A 25,353-nucleotide genomic window follows, 5' to 3' on the forward strand; every position below is an offset into this window, starting at 1 on the left:
CTCTCTAATTTTTCTGGATTTAAGCTTTGCTATTGCTTATACCTCTAGCATTCTTGAACTTTACTTGAATTGAGTTTTTTGTTTAAGAGGTCAGAATGTAAAATTACCATGTCTATGAACATCATATGCAATCTTCATGAAGAAAATATAACTGTGAACAGAATGATTTCACTTGAGACTGATGACAAAGTTATAGTCTAACAGTTGCTAATGATCTTCTCTTGCCATCTAGATCATTTATTATTCACAAAACTCAAAGCAGAAAGGAATTATTAAAGTGACTTAGTAATTTTCTAAATTGAAATCTTTCCTGCATCATTAGGTGCTACGTGGAATGCAGATAAGGGTGTCCTATCTCTGTTTTTCTCATATGGTGCTTTTATAACTTCTCTTTGTTTTGAGAATAGGTTGCTCAGTTTTTCACTCAATTCATGAAAGGAAAATGATACACTATGTAGTGACATTGCTTAAAATGTCAACTGGTGATGCTAGCCTGGTGATACATCAGTACCATGTTTTGTTTCAACTAAGATTACAAACCCTGGGAAGGTAGCACAAATCATTGGGTTTGAGTAAATGCTCAGATATAGATGCTTTGAGGAGATTGCAAAAAGCATCCTGAGTCTGAGAGGGGTAGGGAAAGCTTCTGTAAAAATTGTGTATCTTTCTCAGAGAGCTTTGAGAAGTTCTGTATCTAAGGTCTCTGATCACATGTGAAAATGAGCATAGAGACTCAGAGAGAAGTAGACACTTAGAAATTTGCTCATCTCAAACCATTAGTATTTCTAACATCCATAATTTGATATTAATAATTATTAGTTCTGATTATTCTATTTCTGCTATTTGTAATTTTAATGATTAATGACTTATGAACTTTTTCTGGTGTTTATCTTAGCCTGCATTTCTGTACTGTATAAAGGAAAATATATTCAATCAAATATTTCTTACAGTATTCTATTAATATTTTCCTTACAGCAAATAAGGTTTTTTTTCCCCCTTCTTTTCAGTATTCTTCCAACTAGAAAACAGATCAAACTGACAAAAATCTGAATTTTCTCTGAACAAAATTTAAAAATCTTTATAACATCTTTCATCACAACATAGGTTCAGTCTAAATTTGTGGTGGGACCCAAAGTGTCTTTAGCCCCTCCTCTGAAAGGGAAACCTCTAAACTGCAATCACAAACTATTTTTTCTAGTTCTAACTGCTTGACTTCTTGGCCCAATATAACAAAATTATCTTTGCTTTGCAATTGAAGTCACATTTTTATTTCTTTTTTTCTTTATCTGCCTTATTATATGATATGCATTTCCTTCACTTTTCCTTCACTGGTATCCACACAGATTGTTTACTCCCCAGATACGCCCTTGAAGAAAAAAATTGCTTTTTCTTGGTTACCTCATGCCTGAGAAGGGTGTATCTTTCAGCTGAAACTACCCATATGAAGCCTCATGGCAAGTGATGAAAAAAATAAACCAAAGGAGAAGAGGAAGGACAGAAATAAAGTTTGGCAGGGTAAAACTGTAGGAATGTGTAAGGTGTTTTCTTCTTTAGATATTGATGTGGGTCATTGCACTACTGGGTTTCTTTTTCCCTCTGTGGTTTCTGTGGTTTATATTTTCTGCAGGTTTCCTAGTCCTTGATTAGTAGGAGGTGGGGAGGAGTTGAAGGAGGCTGACATGTTGAAGAGCTAGTTTGCTGCTTGATTGAGGAGATCTCTGGATGGGTTTCATCATTCACAAGCTGGAACTGAAATATCTTTGCACAGATTTGTATATAATTTTGTTTAAAATAAAATAGCAGATATGACCAAGAATTCTTTATAAAAAATAGTGTAATATTCCATTCGTGAACTGTCCTATTTGATGGCTTAATAGTTAAGGTACCAAATGTCTGCCTCCCTGAAGGGAAGCTGGATAATTTAAATAAAATTAAGTATTGACTATATTTCATGTATCCCACTGTCGTGGTTTGAGCCTGGTTGGCAGCCAACCACCACTCACTCTCTCTCCCTTCTCTTTGGCAATAAGAAGGGACAGAGAGCCAGGCTTGGGGTTTGAGATAGGACTGGGATGGGGAAAAATCAACCTTTATAGTCACGAGCTAAATGCAGACTCGTTAGGGGAAGGAAAAAAAAGTACATACATTTATTACAGACACTAACAACATTTGACAGAGCAGGACAGTGAGAAGCATTGCCACACCTTAAGAACACCTTCCCCCCACCCCTCCCTTCTTCCTGGGCTCAGTTCTGCTCCCGATATCTCTACCTCCTCCCCCAGTGGCGCAGGGGCAGGGAATGGGGGGTGCAGCCAGTGCTGCCTCTTATTCCATCTTCGGTGGGGGGATCTTCTGGAACTTGTTCCCCCTGCTCCATCGTGGTCCCCCTCTCACAGGAGACAGTCCCTCACAAACTTCCTCTGATGTGAGTCCCTCCCATGGTCCGCAGTGTTCCACACACTGCTCCGTCATGGGTCACTAACTTATTCCAACTGGAGTCCCTCCCACGGCTGCAGCCCTTGCCAAGCTGCTCTGGTGTGGGACACCCCCGCATGCTGCAATCCTCCCAGTGCTGAATTACAACAGCGGGGCTGCCTTTTCCCACAAGACCCCGGCCTTCTTCGGGCACAGCACCTTGATCATCCAGGTGAAAAACACAGGCCATAAATCAGTGTCGGCTTCACTGTAGATCTTCATGGGTGGCAGGGGGGGCCGCCCTGCCGTCTCACCACAGGATACAGGGGGGTCTCTGCTCCAGCACACCTCCCCCCTCCTTTCTTCCTCCATTCCTCCACTGACCTTGGTGTTCACACATCTGCCGCAACTCCTACTTGCAAGTCCCACTGCTTGTCACCACCTCCCTTCTTAAATACGTTATCTCAGAGGCACAGCTGATTGGCTCAGTTTTGGTGCAGAGGTGGAGCTGACTTGGAGCTGGGGGAGCTTCGAGAAGCTTCTCACAGAGGGCCGCCCCGATAGCCCCCTCCCCTGCCACTAAAAAACTCCACCACTCACTCAAACCCAGGACACCCACCATTCATAATAGTGTGTTACTCAAACCCAGAGAGTTGTGGGGGGAAATTCAACTGCATGTATAGCACTCTGCTGAGCAAAAAAAAAAAGACAGAGCATAAAAGATTGACAGCTGGAAATATAGGGCCTTGTTTTCTCAGGTAATGTTCTATGGCGGTAGGCATGTGAGAATTAAGTGTATTAGTCAATGCAAAGAAGTACAATAAGCTATGTTTTAGGTTGAAAAGATATTGCCCAAGGTGATTTTCAAAGGGGTACAGCTATCTCACTGTGATAAAGTATTTCAGATTAGTGTTGAATCCCTTTGATTTTATTTTGAAATAAAGTAATTTAAAATAAATAACATTTTCTGTCATCCCTTTTTACTAACCTTAAAATTATTACAGTCAGTTTTGAGTTGTTTGAGCAATTTCAGTGATTTGTCCTGAATTTCTCAGAGAAATGAAAGTAGCAAACATAATAAAATAGAGATCAGCAACCTGTTTACCTCCATTTAGTTTCAACACTTGTCCCTTTAACAGGGAAATTTTAGAAAATTCTCCTTGGCCTCTTTCTTCTTCCTAGTTCAGTTCCGGCTGAGCTTTTTGAAGTTTTTTGCACAGAGTCAAGTGTCATTCTGAGAAAGCTGTCATCTTTGTTCAAGGCTGCTGGTGTCTGAATTTGTATTAGTACATTAGCTTTTCCTTATAGGTTTTCAAGGGCCAGCTGCTGGTACTTTATTTCATTTAATTTTGAATACTCCTATTTTATGGCTTGGTGAAACAAGGAAATATGGCTTGTCTGTTTACTTAAAAAGAATAAAAATGAACATCACAACCTTAATCTGACTTTTAAGCAGTGGCAATGGGCCTAGAACACCATCTTAATAATGATAGAATGCTGCACTTCTGGGGCAAATTGTGCTGGCTTTATTCTTACAAGATGTTTGGTGGCTTTTGTGGTAACATTTTGTCTTGAATACAGTGAAATTGTCACTTCAGGTATAAGGAGAACTGCTTTTTTAAATACTATTTTAAGAGGCTTTGTTCTCTTTTGCGGTTTTGATTGTTCTGGGTTTTTTAGTATAGGATTAAAATGGGACTTGAGAGGTCTATTCTGAACTCCCCTGTCAGGCTCAGAAGTCTCTAAAATATAAGACATTCTGCTTAATTCTTCTGTGTTCATTTCCCCAGCTGTGAAATGGGAATAATGCTACCTCCTTTCCCTAACACTTGTTCTGTACCATCTAAATAATGATCTTACAAAATCCTCAAGGTGGAGATCTATTTTTTACTGCATATATATTTGTTAATGTAGCATTGTGAACAAAATCAGGACATATATAGATGCCTTTTGATAAATAAAGCTACTTCATTTGAGGCTGCAGACTCAAAAAATGCTCTAAAACTTTACCTTTTTATTTAAAATACTGAATTACAAAACTCTTAACCTATTCCTTGCTCTGCAAATTTTACTTAATTTCTTTCAAGCAAGTTGCATATGTTTCAGTGATTTGCTCAGTGCAATATTTGTGACTATTTTAATTAGAAAGATGGTCTTTTATACAAGATAAGATGACTCCCTTCAAATAATGGGGTTTTTTAATATTACTATTATTAAATGGGAAAGGAATTTTTTTTAACTACTAGCAAAACTTATGGCAACTTTGGCAAAAAAAAAGGTCTTACACTATACTTTCAGAGTAATCTGAAGTATATATTGTATTCATATAACTCCAAAACATGGAAGATTAATCTTTATGTTGAATACTTGTTTTGATTTATCCTTAGAGGTATATTGTGCAAACCGTTAATAAAGTAAAAGATATAGCACTTGAAAACAGATTCTTCAGTATTAAAGAATTTGTCTGAGAATTTAGATATTCCTTATACTAAAATAATCTTTAATATCTAATCATCAGGTCAAGTTACTATCTTATCAAATTTATCCTTTTATGTTTTCTGTGTATCACCTGGTTTTAGCACAATTAGAAATTAAGAAGTAATATGTTACAACCTATTTGTTTTCTACAGAACAAATGTTGCAGTGTACATAATCTGCTTCAACAAAACTGAACAGCAATAGTGAAATGTATTGTGAGAGACTACATTATGTCACCTTTTATTCTTTAACTTCACTGAGAGCAAGAATGGGGAGCTTTTTAAATGGCTAGACTGGTGACAAACAATGAGTCTGATGAATGATGAAGTGGGAGTGTGTAACAGGATCTCAGGGCCTTCATTGCAAACTTCTGTTTCAGGGGAGCTGCAGATAGAGTGCTTTTGCTGATCACAAATTCAGCGGAGTGGTGTGGGGAGCAAAATGATCCCTAAAGTAAGCACTGAGGGCTTCAAAGGTCAAACCCTACATTTTGAAAGCTATCAGCCACTAGTGTAATAGTTAAGTGTTCATGTTAGATGCTTTCCTGTGAAATGCCTGATTCAGGTTTCCTGTGGTCCCTATGTGCAACTCCACCAACGGTGTGTGTCACTACTCTAGTCTCCAGGTGACAAAGCCATATTTGTGGCAACATCTGCGCTGTAGAGAAAGGTCATGTTTTTCTAGCCAGAAAAAAAAAAAAAAAAAAAAAAAAAAAAAAAAAAAAGCAAGCCTTTTTCTGTGTGTTTTCTACTACTCTTTGAATTTTAGCAAGTGCTCGTGAGCATTATAAAATAAAAAGACCCCGTGCCCACTAAATCCCAAATTCTGTTTTGTACAAGGGGAGAGGATCAAGAGAAGAGTGAGGACTACTTCCACTCAACACACTCTGCTTGTTAGAGTTCCCACAGAGGTTGGTAGAGGTGGGTTTTATCTAAATATCCTTCCCCAGTCGCCTGACCCAGGGCCCCACAGCATTGCATGGGAGCTGGCATGAGCCCAGGCTGCTGTACCTGGTGGTGGGAGGCAAGTCACAGAGCTGGTCTCTGCTCTCAGCTCTGAGAACTTGTTCTCCCTTACCACATCCTTCCTACCACATTAAGACACTTCCTTCCCATTGTTTCTTTCTTGTCACCTGCTTGAGAGCCACAGCTCCTTGTTTTCTGACAGCTCGCATACCTGCCCTGAGCCTGACCTAGCTTTAATGGTGGAAAATCAGCCTTTCATTCACCTGAGTCGTTGTGAGTCCTGCTGTTCCTCTGGTATACAAAATACATGAGATACTCAATAGAGGAGTTTTTTCAAGTCATTTAAGGGCAGTTAAGTTTTTCTTCATATTTCAATGTCAAATGAGATGGGCATAATCAGAAAGAACTTGCTACTACACCTTGTTTTTTCATATTCATCACATTTTTTATTTTGTCATAAGCAATTCTCGTCAGAGCGTATGCTGTAAAATGTGCCATGGTGTGATATCAGGTTCTCATTTTAAAGGATGAACTTTTGAGGGACAACACCATGCTGCCGTTACTAAGTACTAATATTGAAATGGTCTTTGTTCTTTTGAGTTGTATTCTTAACTCTCTATGGATAGAATTTGGGCTAGGAATGTGTAGATACAAATTTTTTGCTTGGCTATTTGAAAACAGAAGGAGACATTGTCTTTTTTTGCTGTAATTCTATAATACTTCATGCTCCTTCATTTGCTACTGAAACCTATTGCTTTCAAAACAGGAAGAGAAAATCCCACTGAACTACCAGACTTTCTATAAGAAGAGAGAACTATTCTTCCCAGTTCCTAAGTTAGGAGAAAAGAGCATGAGATCAAAACCCTAGTATCTCTCAACACTTGGGGTTTTTTCCTCTGTCCTGACTGTGCAATGAAACTATGTTTAATCAAACTTGAATGAGCTGTCCCACATCTTCTAACATTTAATATCATCTACAGGCCCATGAAACATCTTAGAATCATGGGACTTTGTGAATTTATTTTCTTTTCTTTCTAAGCTGCCTAGTCATTTTAGCCCAGCTGCATATCTTACATTATGAACTCATCTACCGGAAGTCTCTAATGATTTTGACTAGGGATCTACACCTACATGGATCGTTTGTTAAAAGGGTTTGGATATTTTTTAATGACATGTGATTTGTTAGCAAAAATGTCAAGCACATAATTGCCATTTCAGTGTTTCATAAATCTGAATCAATTAGTAAAAAGAACCCCTTGACCTCATGTCTGTGAGCCTTCATGATCATTCGGTCTAAGTGCTGAGGAGATACTGGCACATGATATTAAGGCTGAATGATCTTTTTGTTCAATCCTGTTTTCTTGGAGCAAGGCTAAATGCAGCTCCCTTTGAATTTAAAACCTTGCTAAATTATTTAGTACTACATACCACAGACTGATTAAATTTTGCACAGAGTAGTGAGATTGTTTCCCAGGTAGGTCATCACTCAGTTCAGTTTACCACTTAAAATTTATTTCATTCTCAGTCAAAATATAGCAAGGGCCATCCATCATTATCACTTTGTCCTTTAATTTTTCTGTCAGCCTTTGTCAAACTTAAAACAAAAGCCTTTACATTTTTATCAGCTGCAGCTATTGTTGTCTGAACTGTGCTCAGTCATTTCAGAACATCAGTTGTGTTTTTACCAAACAAGTCAAATATTTTCAATAGGTCAGATCTATCTTTCACATAAGCCACCTAAACCAAACAGAACCATTTCTCATTTCTTTGGAAATGGAGAGTGAAAATGCTTAGGGCCAAATCGACAGTGAGAGTAAATTGTCCAGGCTCCCTGCACTTAAATGGATGTATGTCTTCTGCCTTAGTAAGAATAATGTCACGTCAATTCAAGAAAGAACGAGAAGCAAACAGGAAATTTTGATCAGGCAGGACTTGACAGTGTTTTGAGCTGATCCTGTACAACACTGGTCTGCCACTTATAAACAGAGTACAGCTGAGCCTCTGCTAAAGAGCAGCCTCCAGACCAAGCCAAGCATTGCATGCTCCTCCTTCTTCCACTCTCCACTTGCAATCAGCCATCAGATTACCTGCTGTCTGCCTTCACCTTGCCAGTGCTCATGTAACTTCATGGTATGCAAACAGGCACTAGTGGCCATGGAGAGAACCATTCTAAAACCTTCCCCATACTTTCCTCTGCATCCACTGAAGTCTGACGTTGTGGCAGATCCTCACTGGAAAGAGAGTTCTTGGCTGAGCATTTGTGGCTCAGCTCAAACCCCCCTGGTGCCGCTAGAGAGAGGTTAGGTGCCTGTCTCTTTCACTGAAAATCCAATTCAGGTCTTACCTCTATAACCTGTGAGAAAAACAGCTGGGACAGGAGTCTAACCCCTTTTCTATTTCCAACAACTTTTATAAAAACAATCAGTTCTCTATGAATTGTTTGTATTTCAGAAGTAGCAAGGTGATAAAATGGATACCAGCTTGAATACATTATCGAATTTTTGACTGAATATCTGTCTGTCAACAAACATTCATTTTAGGAGTGAGGTTTCAAAATTAATGGTGGTAATTATTGCTTGACTAGATCTCTGAGCATGGCTTTTCTATCTTCTTTGGTTCCCCATCTGCAAAATATAGCTATTTTCTGCTTCACAGGAGGCTAAGGATTAATAACTTAATATTGAAATGGCAATCTGGTGCATTGATTTGGGTATGGCTACTTCAATTAAAAAGTTCCACTCTACAAGGTCTCTTGGTCATAATGATCCTTGGTATTTAGTGGCATGAGAGTCATAAACAAAAATTTGTTTTCAGCTGAACGTTGTGTACAACTAGAATCAGAAATTGCAAGGCCAGAAAATGGAATTAAGTTTTACTCCAACACAGATTTCTTGGGCAGAAATCTGCAAATCCATTCCATCAAGATCCTTCTTGACAGAGAGCTCAAGAGGACAAATCTACATAGTCCCTCTGATAGCGTGTGTCTGAGCAGCTGCCAACATGGAGCTCTGAATAACATAATGTGTGCCTCAACAGTGGTGTAAGATAGGTGTGCCCTGCAGTAAAAACAATGACCAAAAATCCTACAGGACTAGAGGCAGGTCAAATTGTAATTCCCTTTTTTTGGCACATAAATGAAACAGCACACCCTCTTTAAAACACAGTGGTTCATGTGCCTTAAACAGAAGCCTGTGCTGTTGAGTACCAGTTTATATTTGTAGTCTGTCTGATTTGGGGAACTACCAAACATGCTTACCTTCTACACATACAGTACCTGATGAGAGAACGAGGGGCACTGCACATTACTTCTCTTTTTTCTGAAGGGAATATTCTGCATTCTCTTATGCAAAAGCATTTTCAAGGCAAAGACAACTAAAACTTATGAGAATCCATAAATCTTCTTGGAAGAACTGATAAGGAGCCTTTCTGTCAGACTCACTAGGACTGGGGGGTCCCATACACCATATGTGGGGCTCAAGTGCTTTTCAGAATGCTAATCTATGACTGGATTTGGTCTGTCCAAATTGAGTTTAAGGATGGTATATTGTCCAAGAGTTCCAAAATGTGTTGTTTGCAGAGCTGTGAGCTATTCTATTGCTTTACACATATATCCCTGTTGCACACTCTCATGTCATTAAAGAAGCAATTCTACTGGGCAGAACCTTGAACCTGAGCAGGTATGAACCAGGAATTTCTAGAGTCCAGAGAAGACTTAGATTTCATTGCTTGAGCAATTCAGTGCTCTTCAGGCTGCTGATTCCTGGTTGCAATCCTGTGCTGTAGTCTTTGAGAGCAAATAATCGTAATTCTGTGAGCAAAGCAGACCAACTGCAGTCATTTGCATGGTGAATTTCACCTAAGAGAGAAACAAAGCCAATGCTATTGCTTCTATTTACGTTTCTTTTGAGAACATATGTTTTTCTTTGAGGCTTCTGACAAGCTGCCATTTTGATGTTTGGCATCAGAGTTTGTGTCTTTGATTAGGAAACTAATTTCTGCACAAGTTTTCATTGTTCTTGATCTGATCCGAAAAGATTAATCTACCACATCGGTATTAAAACACTGATATATCCTATTTCTTGTTAACTAGTCTGTTTCCTAGGTAGTCTTTCTTTTAAAATAAGAAATCTTGTAGGAAATACTTAAATCAGAAGAGAAACCAGAAAGCAATGAACTTCTAAATTCACCAGTGATTCATTTAAGCTATTATGTGGTAAAATAGGCAGACAGTGTGTTTGCAGAATGGAAAACACTGTCATAAAGCCATAACTATATTTGCCAGCTGCAGTTAACTTGCCATTGCATAGACCTAAGTAAATGGCATTTTTAAGAAAGATAATTAATGGAACTGTAAGTCACACTAATTAGGTTTTATGTACAAGACTGATTTGTAAAGATTTCCTAATAAACAAGCCTTTGCTCTCTTTATGAAGTAAGTGGGTTTTTTCTGTTTGATTTCATTTTTAGCAGATACTTGTCAGGGAAGGGGTTTCCCTTTATGAGAAGCAATTGCATAGATCAGTACATGTGACATATATCTTTTTATCATGTTATTTTTTTTCTGATGCTTGTTATTCTCAGTTTTGTTTAATTATTGTGGTACTCACATTTCAGGTAATGTTACCATTTTTCCCAGTGATTAATGTGGCTACACTGGGGGCAGGGGTTAAAATCCTGTTTTAATTTTTCTGGTTTGGGAATATTTTGTACTAAGAAACAGCTTAAATATCAGCGTACAACAGATGAAAGAGGCATCTCATGCCATTTTCTGATGGCTTCAAAAGTGAAAAATCCCACAAGTATAGATTCTAGAGAGAACAGTGCTGGTGTTTATCAAAACCAGAGGAATACAGAAAGTTGTAGGTGATTCATAGATGTTAACTGACAGGGAGACCTTTAAAGTGGCAAAATAATTTGTCATCCAGTATGAAAATAAGGTAAGCATGCTAATTTGAAGTCTTAAGAGAGTAATTAGGCAATGCTGAACTCAAGGACCCTGTGTCTGAAATGTGTTCTGTAGGGCCCAATACTTCCATTGATTTCAGTCAGAATTGATGGTACTTGGAGACCAGTTGCATTTCTTTCCACAGCAAGGGAAGACAGACTGTGGGTCAGATTTTTACTCTTTTATTACATTGAATATCACCCTTCAGAAATATTTTCACTGAAATCAGTGTAGAATGAGTTACTCACCATCAACTGCTGAGAAACTAGTCCTTTCCTTTTAAACTTGCAGTATAAATAATCTGGAAAATGTCAGATGCTTTTTATGTTCTCATGGAAGTGCTTTTCTCTAATTCACTTCAGGGCTTTTGTTTGTTTGTTCTTTAAAACCTGCAGTCACTTTATAAGCAAAGTGATACTGGTCTTTATTGCTTTTGGCAGTGTAATCAAAGTATTTTCTATCTGTACATCTGGTTATGTTATGTTCTGCTCTACGCTGGAGCATTTTGCAACAGACATTGTTGGTTCCTCTGCAACGAAGCAGCAGCACACCTAAGCCTGGCATACCTGCATTTATTTGATCAAAAGCTGAAGGGTTTTGTAGGATGCTGTCATCAGGGCTATGCATTTTTCCTGACTTGTATACACACGGTTTTAATAGTAATATTAGTATTTCTGATTTTTACTTCTAAGCGGTTTTAGAGAAATACTGATGTGTGTATTAACAATAAATTTTAAGTGTTAAAGATGACTGAAAGATGACTGTGCCTGCTAATTAGGTTAAATATTTTGAAATATACTCTGCTCTAGATCTTAGCAGACAACTGTGTCTTAAACAAATGTGTGGGAAGAAGAAAAGCAATCCGGAAAAAGCAGCTCTTATAGTTAGTAGCATTTTCTCCCCTTTTTCCTTCCATTCAGTCTGTCTGAAAGTGGGTGTTTTAACATACAGCCATTTCTCGTTAACATGTGTGTGTTTATTTTAGCATGATGGTGTTGGTTTTTTTCATCTCCCACTCTGACACAGCATGTTTCATCCGTATATGGTTTCTACTGTATGAGACATTTAAAATGGCTCAGTGAAGAAATGGATTCTTGTCACTTAAACAGTCACTCTCCAGATCTTTGGAAACTTGATCATTTTAACAGTGTTTTAAATTCCATATATGTGAAGATTGATTATAAAATTCGAGAGTGATATAATGTCAAGAATTTAAAGGTACTCTTGTACCAGTAATAATTTATGTTAATCATGTTTTAATTTTGTCATTTTCGACATACTTGTATTTACAAATTAAACCACTGTTATGTTTCTCCTTTGTTTGCATGATATGATTTTATTTTATATTTTTTTTCCACTCACCAGATGTTTTCAACACTTTGCTTCCCACTACTGTCATCCCCTCCCTTACCACTGCAACAGTCACAACCACTGTAGCCTTAACAACCAGCACAACCACATCGGCAACAGCCACCAGCACCAGAGGTACAGTATGCTTCTTTGTTATGGCCTGAAAATCACATTAAAAACAGGAATTAAAGGTTTTATTTTTAAGGATAGAAATTGCTAAAGAGAGGGTTCAGACACGTCAGTTCAATATATATATTTAATAGAATAATCCACATGATGGTATATGGTTAAGAAAGATTTCATATGACCTTGAATATTTCATTGCTCTAGCAGTGTGTATGTGAACTTTGACAGGATGTTTAAATTATTTGTATACATTTGCATTTATTTTTTTTAAGGTTCATAAATTAACTTTAATGTAAAACATAAGCAAGTTATTTTTAAATAAACATGACCTTTTAAGACTGGTTATTTTGGATGCTAATGTTTAAAACAAGATGGGTGTCTCGGCATTGGAATTACTGTTGATGCAATCTTGCTTGATAACAAAAAGGCATCGCATTACATCACCCTTCTTAGTCTTTTACAATTTAAGGTATTCCTAACTCAGAAGTGTCTTTATCTTAGCAGAACTAGAGTAAATGAGCTGAAATTTCTCCCTCCCCTTCCTGCCTCCCATCCTGTTGGGTTTTTGTCTGTTACAGCTTTTTTAATGTTTCTAGTAAAGCTTTGCTTTGTTATGAGCAACATATAAAGCTTAATTTTACTGTTGTGTTCAGAGACTGATCAGATCACTGTTCAGTAACGAAGATGTGTGTGTAAGGTTTTGCAGATTATCATCTTCCAGGTAGCTAGTAATCTCTCATGGTGAGAGAAATGGCAGAAGGTTCCTATGTGGTCTGTTGAAGGCTTTCATTGTGCAAGGAGAGAGGAGGTAATATCCACTTACCACACTGCAAGTATTCACATGATGAGGTATAATTATCCCAAGAAAGTTAAGACAGAGTTATTAAATCTTTTCTTTCTGGAAGAATTGTTACAAGTCAGTTGCAGTGACCTGCCTAACCTGCAAGAATAAGCTGAGCTAAATGCAAGTCCATTGTATGAAGATTTTGATAGTATCAGATCATCAATCTTCTTCCTCCATAGGCCACTGCTATTTCAGTACTATGGCCTTCATGTAATAAACTGACATAAAACTTGAAATTACATTTTTAAGCTTTAATATTACTTGTAGCGTAAAAAACTTAATGCTTTTTTAGTGAATAAGAGAGTGTTATATTAGTCCTTTCCCTCCAGAAAAAAAAAAGACAGACCATGGGAAACAACCCAGTGTTCATGGGCCTGAGTAGTTAGAAAGAGGGACATTTCCTGAAAAGCAACATAATGACAGGAATGATCGTGTTTTTATAAAAAAGTGTTTTGAGTCAAGCAGAAGAAGCTTCCCATCTTTCTGAGGACTTGGATACTGGAAGGGCAAAGTGCTTGGTATGCCATGTTGGTGTTTGCTATCCTTAATGAATTGTTTTCTTCTTGTTATGCGGTCATAACTAGCATATGTCGCTGTTGTGGTTGTATATTTAGTATACCGATGCTATTAAGGCATCGTGTTACATTCTAAGTGTGGTTTAGAACCTCATTTTCCTTTACTCTGAAGTGTTCATTTTCACCATTTGTGTGCCCAGCATCAAGAGAAAGATCAGGAATAAGAGAACCCTCTTCTAAGCTTCAGCAATAACATGTATGAGAATGCATGCAATTTGATGCTACAGCAACAAAGAGATACTGCTTTAGGAGAAAGTAAAAAAAAGGAAATCTGGATGAAGGTGATCAATCACTAAAATGTGAACACCCTCTTTTCCCAGGAAAAAAAAAAAAAAAGTGAATGCAGCAAAATGGCTGAGATGATGATACTACTTCAGCCTCAAGGAACTGGTAGATACGGTCTCTTGGGCAGATAATCTAAGAGACAAAGGAGTGTGGGAAGACTGTTCTTTGAAAAGATTGTATTGAAAGAAAAATTACAGTCTATACCAATGTAGAGGAGAAATAGGACACATGTAATATACTAATGAAGTTGTCTAATAATCTAAGAAATCAAAACCACAAAAATGTGAAAACGAGAAGACTACTATAAGCATATCAGTGTGGAAGAAACAGGAAAGCAGGCATAAAATCAGAATAAAACAGATGCAAAATTAATTGCAACTAGCAAGGTGTGAGAAATTTAACAAAATAAAAGGGTTTAGAAATATATTAGATGAAAAACAGAAATAAAGAAACGTAGTGATCCTATTCATGAGTGATTAGGACAAGGCTGAAGTAATTGGTGTTTTATCCAGCAATGAATGACAACTGGAGTGCTGTTTCTAATAGGGGTGTCACAATAAAAGATGACCACAAATAGAGACAGGTCAAAGGACAAGAACAGGAGATTTAAAGATATGCTCTACAAGGAAGCCAAATGCACCAGTTTCCTTTTGCTTTCAAAAAAGAAAAGTCAGTACGACTGTGATAAAGAGTTGTTTTCCAAGTTCAATGGGGAAAATGAATCTACTGAATTAGTGGCAAAGGCATTTAGTAGGGAAGTGCTAAATGCATGGAAGGCAGTGACGCAGTGTAGCTGTAAAGGTTCTACGGCTTCCTTCATCCTTGCTTTCTTTAAAAATGTTTGATGCCTATGGCAGAGGGAAATAGACAAGATACTGTCCTCAGGTCTCTTCCTCTCATATTTTCTTGGACCCATAAACAGATAATGTTCCCAAACTTACAGTGAATGTTGTGAAGGCAGAGTTCTGCCATCCTGAAATACTAGACTGAACCGTGACTAGATTGTCAGAGCACCTACACATCAAAGGTACAAACAGCATAACAGCCATTTTGGAGATGATCAGATTTTCCGGTGTCTTTCTGGCTGAGCAAAAAGTACCATATAAGCATCTGTTCCTTTGACACTTCCGCTTCTTATTACAGTACAACTTTTGACATAAAGGAGTATATAAGGACATAAAGTTCAGAAGCTATTAATATATTTTCAACCTTCAGAACAACTTTTATTTTATTGTGTTTTGGCTTCCAGGTACATTGGAAGCAGCATTTCTCTTTATCTTACTTTATCAGATGTTGTTTGATTGTGACTTACAGAAACAGAAGTTTGCCCCAGATCATAGGGTAGTTCATACTAATTAATAATATCTTTGAACTGGATTTCCAATAGCTGACATAATAGTCTTGCTGGATGGATTTCACTAATCCTATTCTAAAATTATTACTTGATACTTTTGAATCACCTCAGGTAAATTTTACAAGATATTCTTCCATTCTGCATGACTTTTGCATAGTCCACCTTGAGGATATGTTACTCCATATCCAGTCACAGGAAATGTCTTAACAGGACTATGATACAGGATATAAAGAACCCAGAAAGTCTGTAAATCTAAGGCATTTTACATTATGATGATTGCACCTCATCATTACCAAAAGCCTGAGTTAATGGAAAAAAAAATAATTCTCCAAACCATCATCAGTTAATCCTGGAACTGTGTGACCCATCTCTGTCTTAATTTGCATGGCATTTAGTAAACATGAAAAAAAAGCTACTGCTTCAGTTGGATGACAGCATGATAATTCATAAACATCCTGTTTAGTAAAACTTTTCACTTTCTCAGACAAATGTATGCTTGTGTTTGTGCTCAGTCCTTCAGGAATTAATTATTCTTTTACTGGTACATTACCTACTAACTCAAAAAATCTAAACACAATTTGATGCCAGTGAAGAGTATTGCCCTTTATATATTTGTCAAGGGTATCTTAAAGCCTAATAACCATGATGAGGAATGTACAACCAAATGAGAATAAAATGTATGAGAAGAAACAATTCTAGAGGACTACTGAAAGAATAATTATATATTGTAAGAGTAGTTTCCTTTCTATCAGATTTATGTAGTGTTATTTGTGAAAGCTGTGCATGAATCTGTGTTAGTATTCCATTTTGTGACTGGGAAGAGGCACAAGAGGATTGTGGATTTGCCCCCAGTAGTGAAACGAGGGATGCCTCCCTTGGAGAAATTCTATGTTAGCATAAAGTTAATTTAGATAGTTCTGTGCCAATCCTTCAAAGTCCTGTAGATGGAGAGGGAGTGTGATTAACAGTCTAGGAGAAGCCACCTCAAGTCAGAACAGCTCTGTGTTTCTGGATTCACAGAGGGTAGAAGCTTGTGCACACAAATGTATGTAAAACCCTCCCACAGACTGGCATCTCTCTCTCTCTCTCTCTCTCTCTCTCTCTCTCTCACACACACACACACACAGACACACACACACAGACACACAGACAGACACACAGACAGACACACAGACACACACACACAGACACACACAGACACAGACACACAGACACACACAGACAGACACACAGACACACACACACTCTCTCTTCCCCACACACATACACCATCCTCCCCCCCCACACTCACCCACACCAAGAAGAAAAAAAATAAGTAAAAGAGGTTATAAAACTTGGGAATTTTGATTTATTCTTATTACCGAAGATTGAAATTTCACCACTGCCCCCCAAATAGGTACAAAATTAACATTGCAAAAACATCCCAAACTCAAAAGATAGATCCATTCAGTTCAACTGCACTTATCAGGGTGATTCAGTATCAGCTGACTCACTTGTATAATGACTGCCAGAATGTTCAAAGCTTTATATAGCACTGCCTGAAAAAATCTCCAAAAGTCATTGCGTATAGCAGAGATATAATGCTGCTCCCAGGCAGCTGCACTTTGAAGTTCAAGAGTTTATTTAATAGTCAGGGTGACCACAAAGACAATGAATGTACACATTTATATGTGAATGAAATCCCTGCTTTATTATAGTCCACTTTGCTTTCATTGGTTTTGGGCCTGATATAAAAGAAAGATTTCTTAAAGGAGATCTGTGGAGCTAAATTTAGAAGAACAGTTTACAGTGGATTAAGGAAGCATTTGAGGATGTGATCATTTTGAAAACTATTGTGAATTTAAGTGTGAATATTTCTATTTAATAGCATAGATTTCAACCATCTTAACGAAAAAATTACATTAGTTTCTTTTTGCCCCATTTTTACTTTGGAGTCTATATGGGAGAAAAAAAGAAAAAAAAAAAAAAAAAAAAAAAAAAGAAAAAGACCAGACTACCTGTTTCATTACAGGCAGTTTAAATGCAGAAACTACTTGGACAGTACTTGTAGTCTTCAGATTTTTTTGTATCAAAAAAAAGTTAAGCATTACCAGTTCTTTCCTTGTGATTTCATTTTTCTTTCACCTAATCTGATTAATATAATTTGACACTTTGAGATATTAACAGAAAAAGAAGCAACAAAGCAAGGAAAAGGTATAGAATGGGTGAGGGACAAGGGAGATAAGGGTAGACTTGTATCTTAAATATAGTTGTGTATGCTTACTTCCATTCAACTCATAATAAAAAAAAATGATCACTGACTAATGTTAAGAGCAGGTTTATATGAAAGCATGCTAAAGAGATAAATGTATTCTATACTACTTTATAGCTGTAGCATTAACATATAATCTAATTTGTGTCTGGTTTTACTCAAACCAGGTAAGAAAATTACAACTTTCCAGTTTTTATTTCTTCTTTCTCATCTTCCCTTCTCTTACAATAATCTCTTACTCGTTTATACAACTTCTAGATTTCCCAGGAGGCCAAAAAGTTTGAGGTTCAAACTAACAGTTCTTTAGATTATTTTTTTCCCACCAGACATTCAAGTAAGCCTTTAGCACCCATCTTACAAGAACTGCATCTCTTGATTTTATAATGACTTCTTCCATTACCTTTATTTTTCATTCTGCTTGTTTCCCAGCTGTTTAGAAGGTGCGCTAATAAGTCATGGTAAACCTAAGTTAGACTGTGATGAAATCCCAAACCTATTTTACAAGTCTGTTTCCCTAAGTCTTGAAACCTCCAGGGCTGTCTCTGGTCAGAGCTACCCAGGTGAAACAACCGCAAGCTACAGCTGAGTAGTAGCTGGGAAACCTTTCCTAGCCAGCACCTGCAACCAGCTGATAGAGAGGCCAGGGATAAAAAGCGCCCTTCCATTCTTTGGCACTTGTATGAGCTAGATAGAGGAGACCAGGAAGAGAAATGGTGCCCGGTTTCCCAAGGTCTGCTACGAGCTAACAGGTGCAGAGAAGAGATGCAGGAGTGTAACACTGTCTGCCTCCTTTTCCATGTACTCTCTGCTACCAAGGGCTCCAGCATTGGAAGAAAAACTCCACAGCTGTGTTTGTGTACAGCTTCAGGTCATCAGCAGGCATGTGGCTCCTTGGGCCAAATCCTAGGCTGTTGTGCAACTGGGAGGACAAACCCAAAGCAGAAATCCAGAGTGCCCAGAGAGCAGAGAGCAAGGTGGCAAGATCTGAGAGTTGGTCTTTTAGGATCAAACAGTTGAAATTTTTTATATCAAAATATACCTATTGTGAGATTCAAATGTGATGTTTATGGAAATATGAGGAAATTAGAACTCTGAGTTTAAAAAAAAAATAATAATAATTATGCAGGCCTGTGCTCCTCTCTTCTCTTGTGGTACTTGTAGAATACATAAGAGTTATGCCATGCACAATACTTTTGCACAACATAAGCAAGGAAGGTAAATTGTTATTAGTTCTGTCTGTTTCTTTGTAGATCCCTCAGTGTTTCTTCTGACTTCTTCAGTATATATAGCTCCTTTGATTTCACTCACTATGTAAATTGAATTACTCTTGCTAATTTATAGTTTCTGGAAAGAGAAAAACAAAAGGATTAAAACAAAGGGAAAAAAAAAAAAGCTCCATAGTGTTGATGCTTAAGTCTAGTTTGCCATCTTTTTCTCAATAAATTATTCTTATGTGTACCTGCCTAATCCTCATGTGTCTGTGCCTTCTCTGGCTCCTCATGTGTTGAACGGTACTTGGACTTTCCAAAGTTCTACAAGTGTATTTTCAAGGGGTTTAGTAGTCCACAGTGCCCATTTTAGGGGAAACAGAGTATTTGTTCCCTTCCCTAAGCTACATTTAATTAGGGTTTCATCCCACTAGACAGGCTTGGTGGTACAAACAATGCTACAAATTCTCAAAGCTCACAAAATTAAGATCAACAGAGGAGATTGTAGTATCTGTTCTAACTCAAAAAACTCTATGTTTTTTAGGTCTGATAGATGCACAGCCATGAAAAGCCTTCTTATTAATATCATGAATGTGTTTTTTGAAAATGTTAGTGTAGTGGATCATGTACACAGATGTGACAGATGCAAAAAAAAAATTAAAATTAGGGGGCCTCAGGTGTTCCTCTTGTGCTTTAGCCTTATGGTGTAAGGTATCTTCTTGTAGCAAACAACCAACAAAAACTCAAACAAACAAACAAAAAAAACAAACAACAAAACAAACCCCAAACTCAAGCAGTTTTCTACATCACTGGCTAGATTCCTACATATCTCTAAGTATGTCCAGAGAGAATCAGAGTCATGACAAACTATATGCTCACATGCATGGTGATCCTAGATTAAAAATATGCTAGCTCCAGGCAAGAGGCTGTGCAAACATAGTATGAAAATAATCTGTATTTTTTTAAATTAAGGCTGGGAATTTTAGATATTGTTGCATACAAAGAAGATATCTTCCTGTTGCTCAGAGGAAATAAGACAACAGGGCAGTAAATAGCATCAGATTGTGGTTATGAAAGGGAGCACTTCTTGATGTAGTGTGAAACTAAATGTGAAACTGCATTACCACTACACACTAAAAAAAAAGGAAATATCATGATGTTTATATTGTGAACAGACCAAAATCAAAACCAAATGATTCTGTGTGGAATTACCACTTCTCAAATACTTTTAAAAGATGCTTTACAGTTGTAATATCAATCCAAGAGTAAACCTTGAGTCAACATACACAGCACTAAAGCAGTCTAGCCACAAACAAAAATTCTGGCAACACGACCCACATCATGTTGGTACCTCAGTTGCCGTGAAATGTACTTGGGCTTTGCAATTTTTCTTCTACAAGCTAAAGCAAAAAAATATGAAGTTTAGAAAATTGCAGTTTTCTCTGCTTAACAGCTATTATGATGTAAGTTAAAGACTGTCGTCATTATTATATGTTATTTGGCCATATTATTCATGAAATGAGGCTGGCTGTTGCATTCTGGAACAAATAAAGATAGATTTCATACTCTGAATAGTTTGTCGTGTAAATGAACATCATAAATGAGAAAGAGATTACAACACAGGCATGCTGAATACATGAAAAGAAAAGAAATATCATAATATCATATATTAGGAATCTGCTCTTTGTGTCTGGAACAAATATTTCTAGTGCTAACAAATCCATCCAGCTGTCTGCTTGCAGTAATGAAGTATGCAACTTAAAAAGTACACAATGATTTCCAGCCTTGATGGATTATCACTTAACCCAAAATGCAACGCTGTACAGATAAGTATCACAATTGGTTGATGGTCTGATAAAGATTCCATTATATAGCTGAGCTCCACAGAGGCTTCAGCAATGCATCAGGAATTCAAACATTCCTAACCTGAGCTCTGATCACACTGGGTTTTTTTCTACTTCATATGAATTATGCAGTCTAGCAGTCTATTGTAAGCCAGCAGTACAAGAGATTTTCCAAATTAAGAGTCCCTTCTGCTGGAAGCATGCTCACTGCCTGTAAAGAAAGTCCTTTGCTCAGAATTAATCTTGGGACTTTCCCTCAGGTGCCATGGACTGCAGGGTCTTAGCACTCCTTCTGCCCAGCCACCACATGGAGGCTCCTAGCAAGGAAACACAGGCTTTTCAAAACAGGTACAGGGGAAGGACTGGAGTCATCAGTATCACCACCTCCACATAAAGCGTAACATCACAGTCAATGTCTACTGAAGACTGTAACCATACTGTAACCATTTCATCTGACCTCTAGTTGAGTGGTAACCTCAGTCATAATGTTTACTACATTTTATTAGTGTGTAGTCATTTTCAACACTCAGATGCAGATGTAAACTAGACATGAAACCTAAATTATTCATACTAACTTCATACTCTGGTCATACTTAATAATCATGTGACCTTCCAGAAAAACAAAAAAAAAAAAAAAAAAAATTATTACCTGCTGCTTTAAAAGCCATAATTCCACTGACTTCAAGAGACTTTGAGAATCAGTATTTACAGTTCTACAAGCAGTTTGGCTTGCAAATTGGTTAAATGAGTGTATCCCACCTAACTGACAGGTAGTTTTGGGGTTTGGATGAATCTGAATTTTCCAGTCCAAAGAGAGACAGACTGTTTTTAGTCTGTATTGCCAGTGTTGCCTCTATAAGCTTGAGAATGTCCTGAAGATATGTGAAGAATTTCCTCTATAGGAGAACAGGCTGTAATATACTTTCTTCTATGTAATACCTTACATATACATAAGCTCATAAATTTTCAGTGGCACTATATGTAGTTTAGTATGTTATTCATAGATAAAATCTGTGATCTGCTAAGTCCAGAGAGACCCACTTGGTCAGTCAGCCTAAATTCTTGTATAGATTTTACTCTCATGGATTTATAATGAGCAACAGAAACATTTATTTTATCAAAGAGCATCCACCAGAACATATGTAGACTTAATTTAGGACCTAAGGAAATGGAGAATCCATGATTTCCCTTGATGTTTCTCTCCAGTAGTTAACTATCATTGTTACAAACTTGAGCCTTGCTTCTCAGTTAAATTACTCTGAGGTTAACAACCATACATTGGCTCTTGTTAAACCTTTCTCCAGTAAAAAGGTTCCTCATTCCATATGTATTTTCTTCTCAAAAGTGAAGATTTATTATAAAGAAGACTCTCAATATGCTTCAAAATTTATTGCTGGACTTTATTTGAAATAACTGAATCTATGATCTTTAGGATCTTATTAAGCCTTTTTCTTGGTTTGGTTTCTTTTAAAGACATTGTCAAGCACATCTTCAATGATGAATTTTAAGGGAAATATAATGTAGTTCTTATAACAAGAAGAAAGACTAGGCAAATAGTTTCTGTTGAACATGTCTAATTGTTGCTGTATTTATATCAAGTCACAAGGCTAACAGGTTGTTTTTTTTTTTTTATTTAGGGAGATATTTATGGTATTTAAAGATAGTACCAGTGAAAACCAAGATATTTTTTTCAGATGTTACTGTGTAAGACAGATTTTGTCAAGTTTTGTGCTGTCAGGATACTGATGAAATGCTTCACTGTTAAAAGCAAAAGTATACAACGAAGTATCATTACAGTTTACAGCAAGGACAACTAAAGAAACTGTTCCAATGCCATGTGGGATGTTAAAAAAAAGACTCAAAAGGTGCCGACAAGGTCTAAAAGTGAGTAAAAGAAAGAAAAAGAGAGAAAAATGCTTAGTTTCAAATTTATTGCTAACACCTTTAATAAAAAATGCACATCTTTCTCACTAACCAGTGAACTAAAGTCATCAGCTGTGCCTTTGAAGCTGAAAAGATTACTGTCTCTGCCCTTGGTTTCTCTGACACTCCACTGGAAACACAGTTAATAACTTACAGTGTGAGCCTCACAAAATACAGAATTGATACTAATTATATTAAGTTTTTTGGATGAAAGATGACCTTGGTAAAACTCAAAGCTACAGCATTCCCCAGAACAATAAAATAAAAGCAAAATCTACAAAGAGTGACTTTGGAGATGATTTAATCTGACCTATTAATTTTTCGATGTGAGGTTATTCAGATAGTGAATACAAAAAAAGGGTATTCTTAAGGTAATATTTTTTAATTTTTCAGAGCATTGAAATCACTTGTCTAGCCATCCCCCTTTTTTGCTTTATTGGTGATTCAGGTCATCTCTTCTGTGTTGACTTCAAAGACTGTGCCATGGAGAAAACTGGATGCCGTGATGCTTGGAGAAGCTCATTTGTGTGCACACTTCATGGAAGTAGCTCCTCCAGGAGCCAAGAGAAACATCAGTACATCTTAGGACTTGGCCTGGGTCTCCTCTCAGACCCATTTAGGGGCCCCGTATGGGATGTCATATTTTACGTAGGTTATTTTCAATGCACTGTGTACACCTTGGTTAACAGGCTGAGTAACAGCATGACAAAGATGTGTTCATAGAGCAGAATGCCAAGCGTGTGCCTTGCACATCTCAGTGCGCCATGCCAAAATGCTGAAGGTGCAGGGCCTGGTGTGGTGGTGGTGGTGCATCTCAGCTGTACTGCGCTTCTGACAATAGGGTTAAAATGTGTTTCTTTGTTACAACTAGGAGAGGGAGAGAGACTAGAAACACAAAGAGGGCATTGCTTTAAAACTCTAAACCAAAAATCTTTAAAGGCTAATATTTTGCTGCAGTGTGACTGTCACATTGGGTGCAGAAAAGCAGAGTCAAGAAAGCTGAAGTGTAAAAAGGTGAAAAAAAAATGAATACCAATGTTTTAAAAGATCACCTTAAAACACACTTTAGAGGAAAGAAGCAGAAGTATGGTTTGAAGTGTACAGTATCGTAAATGGCTGTACCTAATCACAGCTGAGTTCGTTTTTTTCATCGTAAAAATTGAGAAAGAGAGAGAATTACAAACTCATCTACTCTGAGAAATACAAGGTGGAAAACCTTATTCAATAACGTTTGACTCACTGGCTGAGTATAAAAGACTGAACAGGAAAGCACAAATGGAAGTGACTGAAAAAAAATGAAATTCAGAACCAACACAAGGAAGTACTTTTCACTCAAAGAGAAATACAATTTTTCAATAGCCTACTGAGCCAAGTTTGGAATTGGAGGCACTAGGGTCATTAAAGAAGGGAGATACTATTCTGGAGGAACTGTGTTAACCAAGATGACTTGCAATGGGCTGAAGGGCCTTTTCCTTTTCCCCAAATTTATGTTCTTTTTGAAAAACTTTGATTATAAGTCATCCTGCTGTGATTTAGATAGCATGAATTTGAAAAGAATGTATCAAATCCTTTCAATCAAGATGCTTGGGTTTCTTTCCAGCCTGAATTCTTGCAAGCCTGTAATAGAAAACCATCAGTCAAGGGAAAGAAGTATCAGGAGTAGCAATTTACGTTAATATACAATTTCCTTTTCCAGCATAAAGGGTAAGAGACAAGGATCCTGGGCAACAAAGGCCAGAATATAAATCTTTATGGGAATATGTTATGGGTATTTAAAAAAAAAAAAAAAAAAAAGGAAAAATCCCCAAGACTGACAAATCCCCAAAACTGGCAATTTAAGGAAGTCATCCTATTTATTTTATATACTTCTTTTCTTATGGCTAACAAGTCTCTACTGTATACACATCAGGTCATGAACTGCATTCAGCACCCTACAGAGAAGAGACAACTTTCATTTTAATGAATTCAAAGTACCCTATCAGTCTTTAGCATTGACTTTGAACCAGCTCCCTAGACATACTTGACAGAAGCTAGTTTTTATGACTATATTAATTCATTAGAGAACGAGAACTTTGTAGAAGGTTAATATGTAAAGCCTTTCTTACTTTTTTGTATGTGTGTGTGTTTGTAGTTTTCTGTACAGAGAGGAACATTTTTAACATTTAAGTTTCAGTTTGACTCAATTACTGTCTCCAGTGTAGAAATTCACTCTGTTCCTGGGCTGAATTACATTCTTAGGCACACTTGGAGATTCTTTGGCACAATTACTGCCATCAATCCTGAATTTGTTTATCCCCTACAATGCAGTATTTTTAGTGTGAGTGCTGGGTTGCTATTGTATGCGGACATCCATATGTCAGATTGTGGGTTTTGTGGTTTGTTTTTTTTTTTTTTTTTAGATAAACTGTGTGTTTTACAAAACAGTAGCAGTGCTGTGTTATTTAAGTTTTTAAAGATTGCTTAATTCCAGAGCCCTATCCCTCCAGTTCATCTCTGAAGCATCTGTTCCCAGTATTTCTGGAGTTAATAACGCTAAGAAGAAATTAGTCTTTTATGACAACCAGGTTGGCTCTCCTCCACCACAAGACCTTGTGCCAAGTAATTTGTGAGTGGTTTCATAGATTCCCAGTCCCTATGGGACTTTTTTGTTGTTACTGTTATCATAACTCCCTGTATTATAGCTTTACTGTGGGGAAGTATGTTAATTGTTTTTGTGTGATTAAATTGTCTGCTTTTTTACTTCCTGGTGCTTTTGAGTAATATCCACTAATTCTTACCTAATCATTTTTG

At 37.2% G+C, this 25,353-nt stretch overlaps 1 protein-coding gene across 3 annotated transcripts in view; it reads left to right on the forward strand.

The window, feature by feature from the left end:
* The window catches only part of CADM2 (cell adhesion molecule 2), a 684,646-nt gene that overhangs the window by 621,221 nt on the left and 38,072 nt on the right, over positions 1 to 25,353 (forward strand). For 2 of the 3 annotated variants that reach the window (XM_042789099.1, XM_042789100.1), the window contains one exon: positions 12,169 to 12,288. The exons of the other annotated variant lie outside the window; for it this stretch is intronic. In XM_042789099.1, the coding sequence (XP_042645033.1) occupies positions 12,169 to 12,288 (120 nt within the window). The remainder of the gene's footprint in view (positions 1 to 12,168; positions 12,289 to 25,353) is intronic. 3 annotated transcript variants of the gene reach the window in all.

Source organism: Tyto alba, unplaced genomic scaffold (genome assembly GCF_018691265.1).
Source record: "Tyto alba isolate M040663 unplaced genomic scaffold, T.alba_DEE_v4.0 Super-Scaffold_14, whole genome shotgun sequence".
Taxonomy (NCBI): domain Eukaryota; kingdom Metazoa; phylum Chordata; class Aves; order Strigiformes; family Tytonidae; genus Tyto; species Tyto alba.